The 19,773-nt window shown below is 42.6% G+C and overlaps 1 protein-coding gene across 3 annotated transcripts in view; it reads right to left on the reverse strand.

Annotated features, from left to right (window-relative positions):
- Positions 1–1,703: 1,703 nt before the first annotated feature.
- Positions 1,704–19,773, reverse strand: part of ICK (intestinal cell (MAK-like) kinase) — a 47,169-nt gene continuing 29,099 nt past the window's right edge. For 2 of the 3 annotated variants that reach the window (XM_010845254.1, XM_010845255.1), the window contains exons 6-14: positions 17,116–17,248; positions 16,118–16,289; positions 15,538–15,705; positions 12,989–13,300; positions 11,732–11,919; positions 11,472–11,620; positions 9,160–9,288; positions 6,043–6,165; positions 1,704–5,277 (exon numbers count right to left, since the gene is read on the reverse strand). In XM_010845254.1, coding sequence (XP_010843556.1) covers positions 5,123–5,277; positions 6,043–6,165; positions 9,160–9,288; positions 11,472–11,620; positions 11,732–11,919; positions 12,989–13,300; positions 15,538–15,705; positions 16,118–16,289; positions 17,116–17,248 — 1,529 coding nt within the window. In that variant the 3' untranslated portion in view covers positions 1,704–5,122. The remainder of the gene's footprint in view (positions 5,278–6,042; positions 6,166–9,159; positions 9,289–11,471; positions 11,621–11,731; positions 11,920–12,988; positions 13,301–15,537; positions 15,706–16,117; positions 16,290–17,115; positions 17,249–19,773) is intronic. The other variant, XM_010845256.1, reaches the window with a different exon arrangement.

Raw genomic sequence — 19,773 nt, forward strand, 5'->3', positions numbered from 1 at the left:
TAAGAATTATGTATAACTGAAGCACTTTGCTGTATAGCAGAAATTAACATAATACTATGAATCAACTATACTTCAACTAAAAAAATAAAATTCTCTTTTTTTTTTTTTAATTTAAAAAGAGGCCAGTGACAACTCAGAAGAGAGGACTGAGATGGATTCATCTGGCAGTAAAACAAAGTATCCAGAGCAAGTGTGTAAAGAAGAAAAGCAAACAAGAACAGCTGGGCACCCCTAGAACAGGAAGTCATTTTCAAACAGGAATAATAGTACATATTCAATTTCATCTTTCTAATTCTGACTTAACACAGACATTACTCAGTTTGACATAGGTAGGCAAGCCATATTTTTCAAACCTGCTGGAGGTGGTGATCTTTATCAGTTTTTTCCAGCTCACCTTTCTGCAAAGATTCACTTTCATTGAACTATACAGGAAGAGCACTATTATCAACTTTGTTGATCAGTTAAATCTCTATATCTATTTGCTTCTTCTAATTGGTTGAACCATATCAAATTGCTGGTATTTTACTATTTTCTTCTTTAAAAAAAAAAAAGGACACTTCTATGTCCAACCTAATAGAAGTTACATCATCCTAGCAATCTTGTTTACCTGAAAGAGAAACTAAGGCAGTGTCATAAGACTCTCATTAAACATGCTTGTGGAGAAATAAAAAAAAAATCCTGTTTAATTCTGCCATTCTATGAAAGTACCCTTAGGTCATTCTGCTCCTTGGAAGCCCCTGAAATTATTTTATTCCTGGAGACCCTTGGAGTTGCTCTCAACCTGGGACAGTCTTATTCTCGGTGTCTTTCTACCTACTGGATATATATATTTAAATTCAGAGGCCATGGGAACTTGTCTCAGCCTTTGACCCTTCCCCCCACCCACTCAGTAGCAGGTAAAATTGCCTTAACAAAAATCAAGAGCTTTAAAAATCAGTTTAAGAGGAGCTTTTCTAAGTAAACATTCCAGAAAGAGAGTCACAATGGTTTAAATTCAGTCCCAGCTGTTCTAACAGCAGGCTTTGATAGCAGGAAGGAAGACTGAGAGCTTGAATCTGTGGGGCATCTGAAGGGCTGAGGGGAGATGGGGGGTCATTAGACGAACGGGGTGATGACACACTCAGGTTGGGGGTGTTCTCGTGGGCTAGGGCACATCTGTGGATTCACGGGGTGATGACACACTCAGGTTGGGGGTGTTCTGATAGGCTAGGGCACATTTATGGATTCACCAATACAAGGTTGATTGGTAAATCATTGTCCCTCAAAATTCTTTCAAGGACTCAAAGAATGGTAAATGAATTTTCTGTGGAATCCTGTATGGAATTCATGAAGGTATGAGCTTCTTTTGAAGGTTTATACTGTACATGTTTATATTGTACATGTGACTATACTGTGAAAGCTAGAAAAATACAAGGTAGGTATTTGTCATGATGAAATCAGCAACAAGAAATTGTTTTGATGTGCTTTTTGTTTTGTCAAAATATTCCTAGTCACCTAATTTGCTAAAAGCTAAATTTAAATAGTCTCCACATTGCAAAATACCGCTTCCTACTGCTGGTCTAAGTATATGCTATCAATTTCACAGCAGTAAACACTCTAATAGGTGTTAAGAAATTATAAAATATGAAAATTTCAAATTAGGAAATAGTAATGTTATTGTTTGATGGAAGAACATAACAACAAAAATAGAACACTCAAATCAATTTTTCTTAAACTGTAACTTTATTTGGAGCAGAATTTTCCTTAAGTAAAGTTAACATTTTTAAACACCTTAGGACAAACTATTCAAAAAGGAACATTTTATTTCAGAAGGGGCTTGAGTAAATAGTTTTCGGTCCTCCTATCTTCTCATCATTATGAATATTTGCTTTATAATTAAATATATTCTTAGTTGCTCCCTTGTAATCAAATCAGGTGACGAAATTGCTGTCAGTACTGAACTATCCAAGATCAGAAGACTATTCAGGCCATTTTAAATTCACATTAGCAGTGTCTGTAAGAAACTGATAATACAGATTAAGGTGATATTTGCCCCCCCAGTTTGTCTTCTGTTGGTTTCCATGAGAAGGTCCTCACAATAAATTATATAAAATACAGTACTTTGGTTGGAAATTGTAAAAATAATTCTAAAAATTAACCACATATCTTAAACAAGTTGCTACAGTATGCTTTAAATGATAGAAAATAATTAGTACATCAAACATTTTCTTATAAACATATTGCTTTGGATCACACACTGAGCTAAAACATACAGCCTGTATTCTTTTTCTCTCCTAAATGGCACAAAACAATGGCTTGATGCCACTTCGTAAGAAAACATGGTGCCTGTGAACTCCAACAGTACTGGTGATTTGTACTTAAAAACAATTCTGTTTTACATGGCTTGTCTGGAGTCAAGTGTTTAATTTTTTATCATTCCAGAATATGACACAGCATCCGTTTACTAGACGTTTATGGTCCTTGAAGCAAGAGATCTGTAAGAAACTGCTTGAGAAAATCGGTTTTCTTCCTATTTAAATCATATATGAGCTGGCTGAGGGCTTAGTAATTAATGGCAGCTTACTGTGAAATGAACAATCACACGAAGAATAGCTTTTAGGCTCATGCGACTTTCCCTGCAGTTCACACGCATACCCTTTGGCATAACCACTGTCACTGAACCCTTGGGCACTATACCATCTCCTGAAGTCCCCTAAAACTTTATGCCTGACATGAGGTACAGTCGTGGGTAGGTATAGTTAAACTTATCATTCCTCTTGGTGTCTTGTAGATTTTATAATCTTATAGTAACTAAAAATACAAGAAACAGGCAGTATTTTCTTTTTACTTAACAAAGTATTGGTGACTTTTCCCTTTCTACAGTAATCAGCTTGTATGCTCAGTGCATCCTTTACCCATTTCAGGGTGAGAATAAAAGAACTTTAGAGGATTTTGCTAGTTCTTTAGAACTGATCTTGTTTTTTTCAGCCTTCTATTTTACTCAATGCAGTGTCAGCTTCTCGACTTTCAAATGAATAAGGGAAATTGTCTGCTTATAAACAAAGGAAAGAGGAAGAGGATGAAAAGACAAATATTTTCTGTATTGAGGCCCTATAAAAGTAACAGAAAAACAATTTTATAATGTATAGTAACCAGGTAAGTAGGTTTTCCAATTAAAATGTAATGACCTTAACATAAGCTAGAGGACCAGGAATATGGCATTCATAATCCATCTGGTTCTCTAGAGGGTATTTACGATTTTAAACCAGCTTTCTAGCAAGGTGGGTAAGCGTTCAGATTAACTTACTTTTTATTCCTAATACAGAAAGGGGAAATAAATATTAACCGCATAGTAAAGGACTCATCTCTGAAAACACATTCTCTGTTGATTGAGATAATGAGAATATAATACAGAAATAAATTCAGCTTCAAGTTGTGCTTACATATACATATTTATTTCCTGAAGCTTTGCTGCCAGTTTGTTAACAGGAAAATATGACCTCTCAAATCCACATCTATCATTTGCTTTTCTCATGCCCCCAGCAATCATGGTGCTTGGTTAAGTACCTTTTTGAGTCAGATTCTCGAAGACACAAATTGCTCCCTGATTTTAGGTGAGGGCCCTTTGGGAACCATGGGCTGCAACATATTATTAATACATCAACACAGAAATGTATCCACTTATTAGGCTGAACCATATCAAAGTACCAATATTCATTTTCACCTATCATTTTAACTTACAAAAATGACAATTTCATTGACTCCACTTGCTATATCCTAGAACCAAACAAAAGTGACTTGAGCCCTGGGAGAAAGTGAGTCTATACACTCTAGAGATGATGTCGCGTTCACTGGCAGTGACCTTCTTTCTTGTCTTTCAGGTAATTACGAGTGGAGGTGAGTGTGCCTGACAGAGTAGATCAGAGTGGACTTCCTTTTTCTGTCTCCAAACTAGCTTTGTCATTTTCAAAACTGCTGTAAACATTCCTCTCAATGGAACAGCCTCTGCCCAATGGAGTTCTCACTGTTGAAAGAAACTACACAAGGGTTTAGAGTTCTTCAAATGTGGCACGTGACGGACACTTGACATCATGGTAACTGTGGCTTCACAGACCAGTGGGACCTCTGCCATCTATTTTTTTCTTGCTCCCCAAATTGCCCTGATAATCTGACCAGAGGGCAGACAATGACTATTCATCGTCTATCTCTGGCCAGGCCTGGAGGACTGAGCTAAATGCAACATTCTAAGGGTTGTGCTACTTTGAAACTTTGCTTTTGGGTCATGTATCTTGGCAGGGATATAAGTTTAAGTCACCGTGTTAACCTTTATGTGGAGAACCTTTTGGCTTCAAAAGCTTCCCTTTTATGGGTACTTATAGAAAGTGACTTCAAAAATGGAAGAAAATAGAATGTGATGGCATAGCTTGGTTTCAGCTGGATTATCACCAGCCACCAAAAAACGCGTTGTAAACATTTCTAAAAATATTTACTTAGAGTTTTTTCATCTGGGGAGTAAAAAGAAAACAAAGTGAATTATGTAATAGTACTTTCAGAACAGCACAGCGGTATTAAAAAGTCAAACCAATAACACGGTATTGAGAAACGGCAGATGGTCAGTTTTCTAGCGCTGACGTCAGTCCAGAAAAGCTTAAAGTACCGAACATGCCACATTTAAAATTTAACCACTTCACAAATATCCACACACATTGAGGAAATAACCCTTTATCGCGTAGCTGTAAATTGCACCCCTGTTGCAATACTGCATCAATATTATTATATTTTTAAAAATCTGTATAAAATATTATCTGGAACCCCAAAGGAAAATCAATTAATCTTTAAAAAGTTCCTTACAAAGTTGACTGTATAAAATGCTAAAACATAATCCATATATACAAAATGCTGCTGTTTAAGAAAATAATGGGACCCAGTTTTAGAATAAAATAACTTTGTACAAAAAAAAAGTACTGCATTCAAATCAATATTAAAAAAAAAAAAACTTTAAAAAAGAATATTGAAATGTCTCAGTTCAGAAGAATAACTATAAAGTGTTTGCTTTTCCACCAACCAAAAGTCTCTTGCAGGTGGAATACCAGCTGGCCAAGGGACAGGGTCCTACTGTGCCCTACAAAAGGTTTCGTGACAGTCATCGCCGAGACGCGTACTTAGCGATCCAGTCCGTCCTGCCGTGTACAGGCTGGGCGGCTGGAGGCCGGGGCAGCAACCCAGGAGTGCTTCTAGGCTGGGTGTGGAAAAACGGTCGTCCAGGATGAGGTCTCACCGCCTTCAAGGAAGAATAGCCTGTAGGGAAAGAGAAGGGTGGGTCTGATTGATTTGGGCCCAGACAAAGTACAGCAAAGAGCATCTTGGTGACATAAATATCAGAAAAGCAGAGCTCAAGAGAAGCCACGCCCTTGGAGTTGGCCCTCCCAATTAAGGACACCCTCATCCTGTATCAGGCAGGCCAGAGACACTCGTGTCATTCCGGTGTGTGCTCAGTCATGTCCAGCTCTTTGCGGCTCAATGGACTGTAGCTCCCCAGGCTCCTCTGCCCATGGAATTTGTGGTGGTTTAGTCGCTGAGTTGTGTCCAACTCTTGCAAACCCTTGGACTGTAGACCCTCAGGCTCCTCTGCCCATGGAATTTTCCAGGCAAGAATACTGTAAGTGGGTTGCTATTTCCTTGCATCTGCCAGGCCCATTCTGCCTGCAGGCCCACGCACTAAGAGCCCAAAATACAGAGTTTGCTTGTTCATCTCCTGTTGATCTTTACCCAGTGGCTCCTCTGCAGTGAGGTCTCCTTCGGCCGCCCTGTGTAAAATGCCCGTCTGTACCCTACACTCCTGCCCCCATGCTTCCTGCTCCCTGCTTTATTTTCCCCTTAGCACTTTGGAGCATCTTATTTGGTTTACTTGCTGTCTGTGCAGTACAGGTTCCAGGAGGACAAGGAATTTTGTTGTCTCCTTCATTTGTGGATCCTAGGCCTACCACGTTTGATACAAAGCACTTGTTTAATAAGTATTTTTGAATAAATTCACAAATAATAATAATCCCAAATAGAACTTACCCGGGGAAGGGTCGGGAATAGGTGCCAAGTGGACCCTCTGCAGAGCAGAACTGATTTCTTTTTTCAGAAAGGAAGGGATATAGTTTCCAGCCAGTCCACTAGAACTTGTAGAGCTGGAACCAACTGATTTGCAAAAGAAAAAGCTCATTACTGCAAAGATATGCACAGGACACCGACAAGGGTAAAGGACAGGGGCACAGGGCAACAGAGAACTGGGTTTTGATTTTCAGGGGGAAAAGCATTAGGAAAGAGGGAATTCGGAGCAGAACATTCCACCACACCACACTGTTAGAAAGACGGGGGGATGGGGGGCGAGGTGTACAGACAGTGTTGAGACTGTAGCCTGCACCCAAAAGGAGGCTGGTGGGTTTGTTTGTTAAAAAAAGGAGACATTTAGAATTTTCTTTCTTTTTGTAATAATCAGTTTAACCTGTTCTGGAATTTTCTTTTTTCCACTCAATAATATAGAAGAGTTAGCCTTCCATGTTAGTATGGACGAATTTCAGAGTATGGTTAAACCATAACTCATTTAACCATTCTCTTATTGATCAGCATATAGGTTTCTCTTATTGATTAGCATACAGGTTATGTTAATTGTTTAGCCATCATAAGTAATTCTACACCAGAGATATTCTTGTCCAGAACCAGAAAATCAGTCATTATTAAAATTCACTAAATACATTCACTTTTTATGTCATTTCTGCCTTGAGAGTGTTTTAAGGGCAGGAACTGGGTCCTACTCATCTTAGTGTTCCAGGAGGTCCATGGGAAGCCTTACTCATAGCAAGTAATCAATACCTGCTGTATGGGTGAGCATCTATAATGAGCCTTATTACGAAGGCTCAAAGGTGCATGTGGAATAATGAAGGATGTTATACAAATAACACAGATCCACTAGGAAGTTAGACCCGTTAGGAAGAGCACATGAGAGGAAGAGTTGTTCTGTGTCTTCCCAACACAGAGCATTCTTGGCAACTACTTAAGGCAGAGTGGAAAAAACAGTCTGGAGCTCATGTATCAGGAGCTGTGTTGGTCAGCTGAAGCACCTTTTGCAACTTTGGTGACTAAATAAGAAAAATGGAAAGAGGATCAGAACAAGGAAATCACAGACAGAGAAAAGGTAGAGTCAGTAAACACAAGAGAAAATGCTCAACCCTCATTAGCAATGGGGCATGCGGGTGGAAGCCACAGTAAGATGCCATTGCACACCCTCAGATGAGCACACATCTGCAATCTTGACGGTATCAAGAGGCATCAAGGACACGGCACAACTCCTGCACCCTGCCAGACAGCAGTTGGGCAAAATCTGTGAAGTCAAAGATGAGCACAGCCTTTAACCTAACGTGATCATATCACACGTGCACACCTATAGGGGGCATCAGTATTCATTCCAGCACTCTTTCTAACTGTAAAAATGATCAACAGCCTTCATGTTCAAGAAGAGACCGGATGAATAAATTAAATGCTCTAGGTGTCCATCAACAGATGAATGGATAAAGATATGGTACATATACACCATAGAATATTACTTGGCGTAAAAAAGAACAAAATCTTGCCATTTGTGGCAACATGGATGAACTTGGAGGGCATTATGCTAAGTCAGAGGAAGACAAATACTTTATGATATCACTTACACATGGAGTATAAAAAAATAAAGCAAACTAGTGAATATAACAAAAAAGCAGAATGACAGATATAGAGAACTAATCATTGCCAATGGAGAGAGGAAAGAGGAAAGGGACAAGAGAGTGGCAGGGGATTAAGGAGTATAAATTATTAAGTATAAAATAAGTCACAAGGATATATTGTACATGACAGAAGATATAGGCAATATTTTATAACTATAAAAGGAACATAACCTTTAAAAATTGTGAATCACTATATCACACACCTGTAACTTACATAATATTGATCAGCAACTATACCTGAACTTTAAAAAAAGTTATATTCTAGTATAAATAATAAATGGTATCATATACATATACATTGCATATGTCATTCTACACAAATGTGAAATATATTCTATGTGTGTATAATTGCTGTATATATTATTAACGCATATATGCATTATTAACATGAGTGGAGATCCAGGATTATATGCATATAAATTTTAAAACATGCAAAACCATGCTAGGTATTTCTTGTATTCTAAAAAAAAAAAAGTTGTGGAAATAATAAACACCCAATTTGGACACGGTTGGGGGTGGAGGGGAAGGCCACAAAGGAAGGAAAGGCAATCGTGTGTGTTTGCAGAGTCTGACTTTGTATGCTGGGTGATGAGTACGTGGGTGTGGATATGTTCTTTCTTTCCCCTTCAAACTCCTTAAAATACATGAACACAGAATGGACAAAGGCAGAGAGAAGAGAAGCCCAGGGGTTTACCTGGCATGTGGAAGGAGAAGCCACGCATGGTAGGGGCTGCCTGTGTGGGGTGCATCTGAAATTCATTCATCTATTGAAAAAGCATGGGCAGCGCCTTCCAAACTGTCTACCTTCCAACGATGCCCTGGGCTGAGGCTGAGCCATGAGATGGAAGGGACAAGCCAGAACAAGGCAGACCCTGTGATACCCAGAGGTCGCAGACCACAGAGCAGGGCCTCAGAAACCAGACTCTGTGTGTGTGTTCAAGTAAGTCGCTTCAGTCACCTTTGACTCTTTGTGACCCTATCGACTGTAGCCTGCCAGGCTCCTCTGTCCATGGGGATTCTCCAAGCAAGGATACTGGAGTGGGTTGCCATGCCCTCCTCCAGGGGATCTTCCTGACCCAGGGATCAGACCCAAGTCTCTTATGTCTCCTGCATGGGTAAGTGGGTTCTTTACAACTAGCGCTACCTGGGAAGCCCACCAGACTCTGTAAGACTGTTTTTCCCTCAAGCCAAGGAATTCTGCTGTCCTCCCCTGCTACTCCCAATGGCAGAGCCCGAGGGAGCTGGTCAAGCCCCCAGGGCCTGCTACCATGTGAGAGAAAGGGGCATAGGCCTGGAAAAAAGGTCAGGGTTTCCACACTGAGAGGCCCTCATGGTTCCACAGCTTGTCATCCCCTGTCTCTCTGCACTCACCCAGCCACACCCGGAGAAACTGCTTCTTATCATTTAAGGAGTAAATGTCATTACTCACCTGAAGTTATTTTGCTGATCACTGATACAGTCCCTGAAGATTTTCCAGACAAACCAGAACTGGACCACGGATTAGGTGGAATAAAATCCTTGCCTGGATTCGGGAGTACACCGTTTCTTATATTTATTCCTAATAGGGCAAAAATGTTTTTTCAAATGCAAAATTTATATTCAGTCTTGTACCACATGTCAGAGATGAGATGAATGCAGAGTCTGATTTGTCAAAGACCTCCTATGGTTCAACAATCAAAAACTTGACCGTGATGAGGCCACTGGATAGGTGGCAGAGGAAAGATGCTGTCTCAGGGGTGAGAGGGTTGTCTCACTGGTGGGTGGCCTGGCAGAAGTGTCTTCACCATCTACCAACAGATCTGTCCATATCTGATGTCTTGACCTCCTGGTGCCTTCCTGGGCTTCAGTGCCCCTTGGCCTTCCTACTCACCCACCTTTGCAGACCACTGCCTTTCCATCAGCTGCCCAAGTTCTTCTCTGTCCCTCTAGAACCCCATGCCTAGCTCTGCAGCCCTCTGCTCACCTCTTTCTGAATTCTGAGATTCCATCCCCTCACCTCACATGGACCATCATCATAGTGCTGATTCTGATCTCTACCAACAACCGTCACTGACTCCCTCACTTCTCAGGCTGCCTTGATCTCAGCTGCAAGACAAACCACTGCCCCCCTACCCCCGGACCACCCAATTCCCATGGCCATCAGGCATCACAGCCATCTTTCAGAACAGAAAGACTGAATCCATTCTTTATCCTTCTTCTTCCTCTAGAGTCAAGAAGAAATAGGTCTCCCTTCAGGCCAATCTCCTAAGGCCACAGTGCCATCCCTGATGAGGTCTGGCAGTATTTAGGAGGCCTGTTTCCAATCATGGCAGAAGGCAGGGGGGAAGCAGTGAGTCAGCTGGGCCTCCATCCCCTGCCCTGGGACTCCACCCCCTCAACCTGAGCACCACTGCCCCAAACTGGATGACAGTGACAACCTGTGGGTCCCTCGCCCACACAGCACACAGGTGTTGCTAACACCATGTCACTCCTCCAGTTACAAACCTTCAAGAGCTTCCTGTTGCTCATGAAATAAAATCCAAATTTCTTACAAGACCCCAAAGATGCCTCCTATGTCCTAATACATTCTCCACCTCTGACAGTGATCGGGCTATGCGGGCTCTCACAAGCCAAGCCCTTTCCTGCCTCCTGGCCTTTGCACTGGCCGTTCCCTCTGCTGGGCATGCTGTTCTCACATCTCTTTGCACATGGAGCTCCCTCCTAATCTCTGGGGCCCAGCTCCTGCCACCATTACATCACCCTTAACAACCGCTGTCATCATCTGCAACTACTGTGTGCCCACTTATTTAGGGTCTGTCTCCCACCACTAGAAAATATGAGGATGAGGATACTGTCTACAGGTTGCTGGCTAAAGTCACTGCATAGACTGTGACATGAACAGAGACCCTGGAAGATGGGCAACCCAGCGGCCCCAGTTGGCTGTTTTGTCCACCATATTCTCAGCGCCCTGCACAAAACGATGTCAATACAGATTGACTGATGGAATGAATCTGTGAATGAACAGTGGGCTGATGCTGTATGCTTAGAATACAGAGAACCTGGAGAGACGCTTGGGCACTCTCCAACTAGAGTGTCTTCACTTAACCCCTGTGGTACATAAAGCCAGATGGGGGGGCTAAGCTCCCTTCTGGCTTCCTGAGAGCATACAGGGCTGGAGAGACCCCCGGTGAGCTGCCTGGCTCTTCCTGGTTCCTCACTCCCTTGGACTGGACCCCATTTCCTCTACCAAATTTCTCATCTTAGGCAAGAAAAGAATGTGAAGCCTGGGACTTCCCTGGCAGGCTAGTGGTTAGGACTCTGAGTTTCCACTGCAGAGGACACGGATTCCATCCCTGGTCAGGCAACTAAGATCCCGCATGCAGCGAGGTGCAGCCAAAAAGAAAAAGAAAATATAAAGCCTGTGTGTACTAAGTGGCTTCGGTCGTGTCCATCTCTTTGTGGCCCTATGGACTATAGCCTGCCAGGCCCCTCTGTCTATGAGATCCTCCAGGCCTGAATAGTGAAGCCGGGTTGACTGTGCCCTCCTCCAGGGGATCTTCCCCACTCCAGGGATCGAACCCGTGTCTCTTACATCTCCTGCACTGGCAAGCGGGTTCTTTACTACTAGCAGCACCTGGAAAGCCCAGCAAATATTTCTATGGTGGTGCCACCACCGTCCAAAACAGAAGCTTTGCAAAACTCGAGATTCCGGGGACACGATTTCTCATCAGGGACCAGAGCACAGGCAGAAAGTGTTATTACCAGGCAGGTACCGAGAGTGCTTCAGATAGTGTTGCTTGGCCGCCGACCGCAGGGTAGGCGTGTCGCGCCGGGGATAGGACGTCTGGGTGGGGGCGCTATTTCCGGTGCCCACGGGCTCTGAGGGCTTCAGGTCCAGAATGCTCTCGAATCTGAACGGGGAAAAGAAGGTTCTGGTCAGCACAAGCTGGCAGCGCATGGGATGTGAAGACAACCTCAGAAACCCAGAGGCAGTCCGTGCGCAGATGGGAGCCCACACTTGCCTGCACAGCGTCTCATCGCTCTGTCTTTTGTTTTTCAGGTCAATCCTGGTGAAGGATGGACTGAAGTCCGAGTCATCCAAGTCAGCCCAGTCATCGGAATCCTTCGTTGACCTGGAAACGAGACCCCATCTTCTCCTACTCTTTGGCTTGATCTCACCATTTTTGTGCTCCAGGCCAGTGAGAATTTTCTGTGTATACAAGGGGGTAGGGGGGTGGGGAGGAGAAGCAATACTTGGCATTAGTGAAGCTCACCCATGAGTCAGCCCCATTCTGAACTTCCTCGGTTGTGTAGACGACGGTCCTGGGGTGTAGTCTTCCCCAATATGCACTGCTTATTGGAAAATGGTGGGAAACGGTCTCCAACCTCTCTCACTTATCCTGCACAGGTTACATCAGTTTCTACTCAATAGGGACACTAAGCTGTGTAAGTAAGGCTTTAAAAAAGGACATTTAGGGTACTTCTTGCATACGAGGAAGGTAGCTGGATTCTCATCCAGGGCTCATCTCTGAAAGAGTTAGCATGATTGACACTGTCCTAAATAGAATATAAGAGAATGTAATTAAAGTGCCAATCACCTGCTCTTTTATGAAAAACAATGCAATTAATACCTTATTTGCCTTGTCAGCAGACCTGGATCCTATTTAACTACAGAATTAGCTACAATAGGAAATTTATAAACACACACTGCTGCTTTAGGTGGGTTGGGGTCAAGTGGACAGTCTGGAGACACTACCCCCATAATTCACAGGGAGAGCCAGAACCTGAATTTAGACCTTTAACTACAAAGCCAAGGCTCCTTTCACAATTCCATGATATCAAAAAGGCCAATCTATTATAATTAGACCTTTTATGCTGAAAAGAAAATATTACGCAAGAAGTACGGTCAGGGCCTTCCCTGGTAGCTCAGGGATGAAGAATCCACCTGCCAATGCAGGAGACATGGGTTGGATCTCTGATCTGGGAAGATCCCACATGCCACAGAGCAACTAAGCCATGCACCACAACTATTGAGCCTGTGCTCTAGAGCCTGGGAGCCGCAACTGCTGAGTCTGTGCGCCTAGAGACTGTGCTCTACAGAGAAGCCACTGCAGTGAGAAGCCCAGGCACTGCAACCAGAGAAAAGCCCACACATGCAATGAAGACCCAGTACAGTCAAAATAAATACATAAAATTATTTAAAAAAAAAAAGTAGAAGAAGAAGTAGGGTCAGCAAAGGAACAGCCAGACAGGGCTCCTGAGTGAACTGTCCTGCTTACTGCCTGAGGATGCTTTGGGTGGAGTGATGGCAAGAGCAAAGGGCTGGGCTTGTCCTCTGGTAGGTGGTCCGTCCTGGGAGCCTCGGCTTTATAGGGGTACATGAGATGCTGAGGGGGCTGGCCGGCTTGATGCTGTCTGGAAGAAATGCGTGTGTGTGGCTTGGCTGGAGGCTGGGCAGGAGGGACCGGCTTTACGTGAGGCGGTGCGGCTGCCTTTTCCAGAACGTCCTTCTGAGATTTTCCTGACTCCTGGAGGCTGTGCGCAGTGCTGCCCAGGGGGTGCCCCACCTGGAAGTAAGGATATCGAAGAGCCTGGAATGACACATGAGGCTGTTTCAGAAGAAGAATCTGGCTGGAAAGGTTGACACCATTCAGGGTCACAGGCTAGGTTTCATATTAACCAGTCTGCTGCAGTAGCTTGCCCAAACCAACTAGAAAACAGCATCCTGAATCTGTCATACCCCTTGGGATTCTCCTTGTCCCAAATAGTGTAAAATGTATGGACTGGTTGCCACACTCAAAATTATTTGGGTAAAGCAGCCAGGTTCACTGCTGTGCCCTTTGCTACTTCTGCCAATATTCTGGCTTTGTAACTTATTTGCTTGGTGTCTTAAATACAGTATTTCACCATTCTAAGTCCATTTCTTCATTCCATAGAAAGAAAACAAATAAGATGGAGAGAGCCAATATAATGATCTAAGAGGACTCTGAAAAATCAAATATAAAATAAGACGATACAGCAGACAACAAGGGTTTGCTGTGTATCACAGGGAACTATCTCCAGTATCTTGTAACAACCTGTCATGGAAAAGAATTGAGAAAAAAATATGCAAAACTATCACTTTGCTGTATACCTGAAATTAACACAATACTGTAAATCAGCTATACTTTAATAAAAATAAAAATAAGCAGGTACATCTGCTTTAACATCAAAAATGCCGAAAGTGTCAAACATACTATAGTTAAACCTTGTCCATCAAGATAATTGTGCTTTCTGCATCACCAAGGAATAAATCATAAAGTGCTGGGGTTTGCAATTCTCTCTGAAATATTCCCTAGTCTTTTTGAGTGGAAGTCACTGAATATAACATAACCTTTCTCAGTGACTGGGACCTAGCCATAAACACCTGTAATGATGATAAGGAAGTGTAGATATAGACACAGATAACGTGGACACTCCCACAGAGGTCCTGGACTCTGACATCTAGCTCAGGAAGTCTTCTCTTTAGTCCCAGGTATTTTTTGCAAGTCTCAACTGAATTCGGGGTATTTTTAGCTTTTCTGATACTATTCCTAAAAAGTAAACATTCTCTCTTGGTTCCTTGTTACTGAACCTTTTTATTTTCATAGCCCCTGTGTATTCTTTAGAAAACTGGGTTCACCAGACAGCGTCCTTCTGTGGCCTGAACACACTTGTGAATTTCATCACCAGAAGTGCATTTCTGAGCACTCTCTAACCTTCTTGAGCCATCTAGAGTCTTGGCTCTTTCTTCTTTGAACCATTGGAAAGCTGCTTTCCCCCCATACCTTAATCCCCTCCAACTGTCAGCTCTCAGCTCTTGCAAATTCTAACATCACATGGGCCCTGTCCTCAAGTGACTTCGTCCGTCACTTCTGCTCAGCCAAGTCGTTGACTCAGATTACAATTGGTCTGCTTTTTCATCCTCTGGGTAATGGATTTATCAGTGAGACAAGCTGAGAAGGGGCCAGGTACAACACAAACAGAGGCTGGCAGGGGGTCCAGGAGTGGTTGAAGTCCACAGCACCACATGCTTCCTTTGGGTGTGCTTTATAATCTAAGTCAAATTGGCCTGAAGGAGGACAGGTTGGAAAAACAGGAGCCAGAAGGCATGTCAGCCACATGGCAGAACTGTTGTTGATGGTACACTGTCTGTACCAGCTACTGGTGGAGTTAATAAGGCAAATCACATTAACTTCCTATTTTTTTTTTTTTTTGCAAATCACTTAAACTTTCTGAGATTTAATTTTCTCGTTTATAGAATGAAACCAGTAACACCTATCTCATGGAGCCTTCATGAGATTAATATCACATAAAAACAAACAAAAGCATCTGCAAACTGTCAAGTGCTATAAAATGCTAATTACAGTTATTTTCCTAGCTCTCTTCCTCTGTCATCTATAAAATGAGTGATATGGATCTTACAAGATATTTTCAAACTACCTTTCAACAACCAGTACTGCCTTATAAACACACTGTTACATATCACCCTAACTCAGAATATATTTGAAAACATTTGCCAAAGACAGGTGGACATATCTGTTTTCATTTCCACATAGTATTGATATATGATGTGAACTGTACAGCAATTTTCAAAGGAACTATGTTGTTTAAACCTTTACTGCTTTAGACATACAGAGTTTCAAACTATTTTGAATTCTTACACCTTATATAGTTCACGATTAGTGGTATTCAGTACTATTTTTCACCCATATTACCTAATAAAATAGTTCCCATAATCTATATAGGAATCATTCACAATTAGACATGAACTTCATGAGGAATGCATCAGAAGAAAATGGAAGGAAACCTGACTAGCTGTTGGCCGTTTCTTGGGATCCCACTGTAGCATGTCTCTCAGGAGCTGAACTGCTTCGCTGCTGGCATTTGGAATGAGGGTCTTCAAGTTATTGGGCACACACTGGGGCCAGCGGAAGTTCATTGCATTTGACAGTTGGTAGCCTTCAGGCCAGTCAGTCTGAAAGGAAAAGATAGAGAGTGTTCCCCAGCCAACTGCTGAAATAGGACTTTATATTCCGGCACATGTGCCCATGACAGAAGGGTGACTTGTCATTACCACATCCCTACTCACTATGGTGGACCATCCCAGAGGTAGGTGTAAATTTGTGACCAGGGTTATAAAGGAGCGGAGGAGGGCTAAGGACCACATTACGGGACTTCTGCATGGGTAAGAGTTGTGGCCATGAGAGCACAAAAGGGAGCAGAGAGGCGTGGGGAGAAAAGCAGAAGGAGCCAGGAAGTTTTCCACTGCAGGGTAGGAGGATGGTGTGGAAGACTACCAGGGCGAGGAAGATTCCAGAACGAGCCCGTGCTGACCAGGGAGGTGGCCGGGACCACGGGAAGCTGCTGCTTTGGCCCACATCATTTACCTTTTTGGGTGTCCCCAGTACTTGGCAGATTTTGAAGATAGTATCAATCTCACTGGCCCCGGGGAAGAGCGGCCGGAGGGTGTACACCTCTGCCATGATGCAGCCCACAGCCCAGATGTCGATGGGCGAGCTGTAGCTGGTGGATCGCAGGAGCACCTCCGGAGCCCGGTACCTGCAGGAAGGAGGAGAAGCTAGTGTCCACCCAATGGCCAGAAGAAAACTAAACACACAATGAGCTCTCTAGGAGAACGTTTGTGTATTTCTGTTTTCTGTCTTGTTCAGGGTGGTGTGTTAATTTGTAAAGCCAACAGCTGTGGCTGCAGCATAAAGCTGGGCTCTTCTGTATCACAGAATTTTCTGTTGAGCATTTCTCAACAGGTCTCTTCTCTACAGCATCTTTGAGAAATACAAATAGTGAGAGAGAGCAGGCAGAGAGCGAGCTAGAGAGAATATAGAGCTCGTCATCTGTAGGCTCTTCTTGGTCATGGCCAACTGCTTAAATCAAATGCTTAGGGTCTGAAAGTTTTAATAATGCCAGTTAGTTGATTTTCCAACAGGCCTTTGGAAAATCTTTTACACAACTCTTTTAGGAAACAGTCTTTAGGAAGCTCTATATACAGAATATTTAGATTATAGAAAAGCATAATGGATTTCCTATAATATTTTTTATTTAAGTATAGTTTATTTACAATGTTGTGTTTGTTTCTGGTATACAGCAAAGTGATTCAGATATATACACATTCTTTTTCAGATTCTTTTCTATTATAGTTTACTACAAGATCCTGAATATAGTTCCCTGTTGAACTTGCTTCTAAAATTATTTACAACACAAGCTTTTAAAGCTTGTACAATACCAACATTCCTACACATAGGTGTTTTCAAATGGTGCTCTTGGTGGAAAGTTAGTATTTGTGACATTAATACTCTCCTCAGTATAATCGCATGGTCTTTAAATATAAGAAATCCAATTAAATCCTCTTGAGGAAGATTGTACTCACCATCTGGTAGATACATAGTCTGTGTATGGAGGTCTTGATCGGATTTCTCGGGCCAATCCAAAGTCTGCAATTTTCACAAGTTCGGGTCCCATACAGAGGAGGTTCTCTGGCTTTAAGTCCCGATGGAAAAAGCCTGCAGAGGAAGCGGAAAAGGAATTCAGAGGCAAGATCGTGTCTGCATCACTCTTTGCAGCTGTATTGCTCTTTTCATGACAGCTGATAGTCTGGTATGACACTGAAGGCTCTGTACATTCATCCCAATGATAATGATAATACAAAGCCCTTTGGGCCATTCATTTTCCTTTGATGAATTCAAAATGTCAAGTCCTTTAAAGTTGTCTTCATAATTTTTTTTTTTTCCCCCAAGAGAACAAACTTCTTTTAAAATACCAAAACTCCATTATGGGCTGAGATAACCTGGCAAAAAGAAATTGTCACGCTAGGAAAAAATACCATGCGTACGTTGTTCAAGTCAGCGGAAAGAATATGAGATTAAAACCATTAAAACATGGTACTGGGATACTAGGAGTTTACACTGCTGCAGAAACACAATTACAACTTTTGTTTAAGAAACAAGGGATTTATGAATATGACCTACTCATATCTGAGATCATGATGTGTATTGCAAATATGTTTAAATGTCAAATACTGATTACTTTGCCCAGTGAAAAGCACATTGTAGATCTGTAATCCACACTGTGAAAGGCAGAGATAACTCATCAAGTGGGAAGCCTGTCTCAGCTACAGCAGGGCTTCAGGGGTACATACAGGAGAGACCTAAACACCCACTGATCAGCATCACATGCCTTCCTCCTGCGGAGAGTATCACTGGCAGACATCATTCTGCATAAGTCTAAACCTGAATGGGTCGCCAAAACAGGGAATACAACTCTGTCAGTACTGCTGATGGGGTTATTTGTCATCTACGATCACAACCAATGCTGTGAAGCTGGATTCGAAGTAGCACATTATGGGAAGAAGAGCCATCCCTGACATGCTGACTGTTCCTCAACTACCTGTGTGCTCATGTGGTCATGTCTGCATCTCTAATGTGCCTGCTGCCCCTCTCCAGATTCCTATCTCTAACAGGAGGGACAACAGCTGGTGTCACCCCCATATTAACCTGTCCCAAACCACTCTTCTCCTCTCCCAAATCATCTCTCATTCTCAAACTTTTGATTTGATATCCAGGTAGCTTGTAGTTATGTTGGATCCATCTTTCCCCAGAGAGTAACAGACTTGGCTCACGGTTTTCATCAAAGTACTTCCTTTGGGTCCTTTCTGCCCTTTCTCTGACTTAAAAATGTGTAAATATGCATGCAGTTATGAGAATGAGATCTTTTGCCAGTGCACCCAGGAAGCCTTCATGACCCCTGAAACATACGATCTATAGATGATGGTTTCTCTTCCTAAACACTCAGAGCATCAAAAGCATGAAAAAAAGAGACCACAAACATCATTTTCTTACCGAACAGATGGGGAAAGTGAGTCACAAGGGGATGAGGGCTGAATGAGTCACAATCCCACCAAGCAGTGTGTCAGAGCTCTTGTACTTTCTGGCTCTGTTCTGTCCCTCTCAATCCAGATGGCCAAAACCTTGATTTGTGGGGCTGGTCCTTTCAAGTCCAGATTAACCCTGTTTCTCCTCTTGGACTGCCCTTTTCTCTTCTAGTTGGGCTACACTGTTATTTCCAAACTTACGTGGCATTTCTCTGACACTGAAATGTCCTCCACATCCAGGTGCCACTGCCACCTTCTCTGCCACCAGCCATAACACTCACTCAACAATCCTGCATCTTCTCTTGTCCAGTCCACCCTATCACATCAACTGTATTCAGATACAAGCATCATCCCTGCACTCCAGACCCTGTAGCTTGCTTCCACCCAGGTCATGCTCCGGTACACACCGACAAACTGCTCCCATCAGTCAAGCTTTATCCTTTCCTGCTAACTGGTCTTTAATCCTACTTCCACAGAGAAGGTGGGCACTAATGAAATGAGGAGGGGTAAGATTCTGGTTCCTCATATCTCCCTCTAAGCAGCTTTCCTTTGATCCTGAAGGATCAAACTTCAGGCCCCAAATAAAGTATCAGAGAAAAAATGGCTAGGGAAAAAGTTTAATTGCAAACAGACTCTTAAAAATGACTAATGAAAACTGTATTTGTCAGTTGACATATGTCATCTGTCATACGGTATTTGAGGATAAGCCTTTTTTAACTAGGAAGCATTTGTGAATATGTTTGTAGAATATCTGGCCTGAGTAATAGCAACAACTATGATCAACCTTAAACTCATGAGTTCTATTCGTTAATTAAAGGTCTAAGGCCCTCTTGTCGCGTACCTTACTTTTCATCTCTATTTTAACAAAGCACCACTATTTTATTACTACGAGAGGTAATGCTTCGTAATAGTTAAGTAGGCAGACTGATTGGGTTGCCTGATTTCAAATCCCAGTTCTGTTCACTGGCTGGCAAATGAGTTGCCCCCTATAAAATGGGGATGTAACAGCATCTACCTTGTGGGGTTGTTTTGCAGGATTCACATGGTAATATTTTGCAGAGCTTTTAGTGCAGTGCTTGACACATCAGCACCTTGCAGGAGCTTGTCATTGTTCGTAGTACCTCTCCTCTCATTTCATAGTCTTGACAACCTGGCAAA

This window comes from Bison bison, unplaced genomic scaffold (genome assembly GCF_000754665.1).
Source record: "Bison bison bison isolate TAMUID 2011002044 unplaced genomic scaffold, Bison_UMD1.0 scf7180017864214, whole genome shotgun sequence".
In the NCBI taxonomy this organism is placed as follows: Eukaryota; Metazoa; Chordata; class Mammalia; order Artiodactyla; family Bovidae; genus Bison; species Bison bison.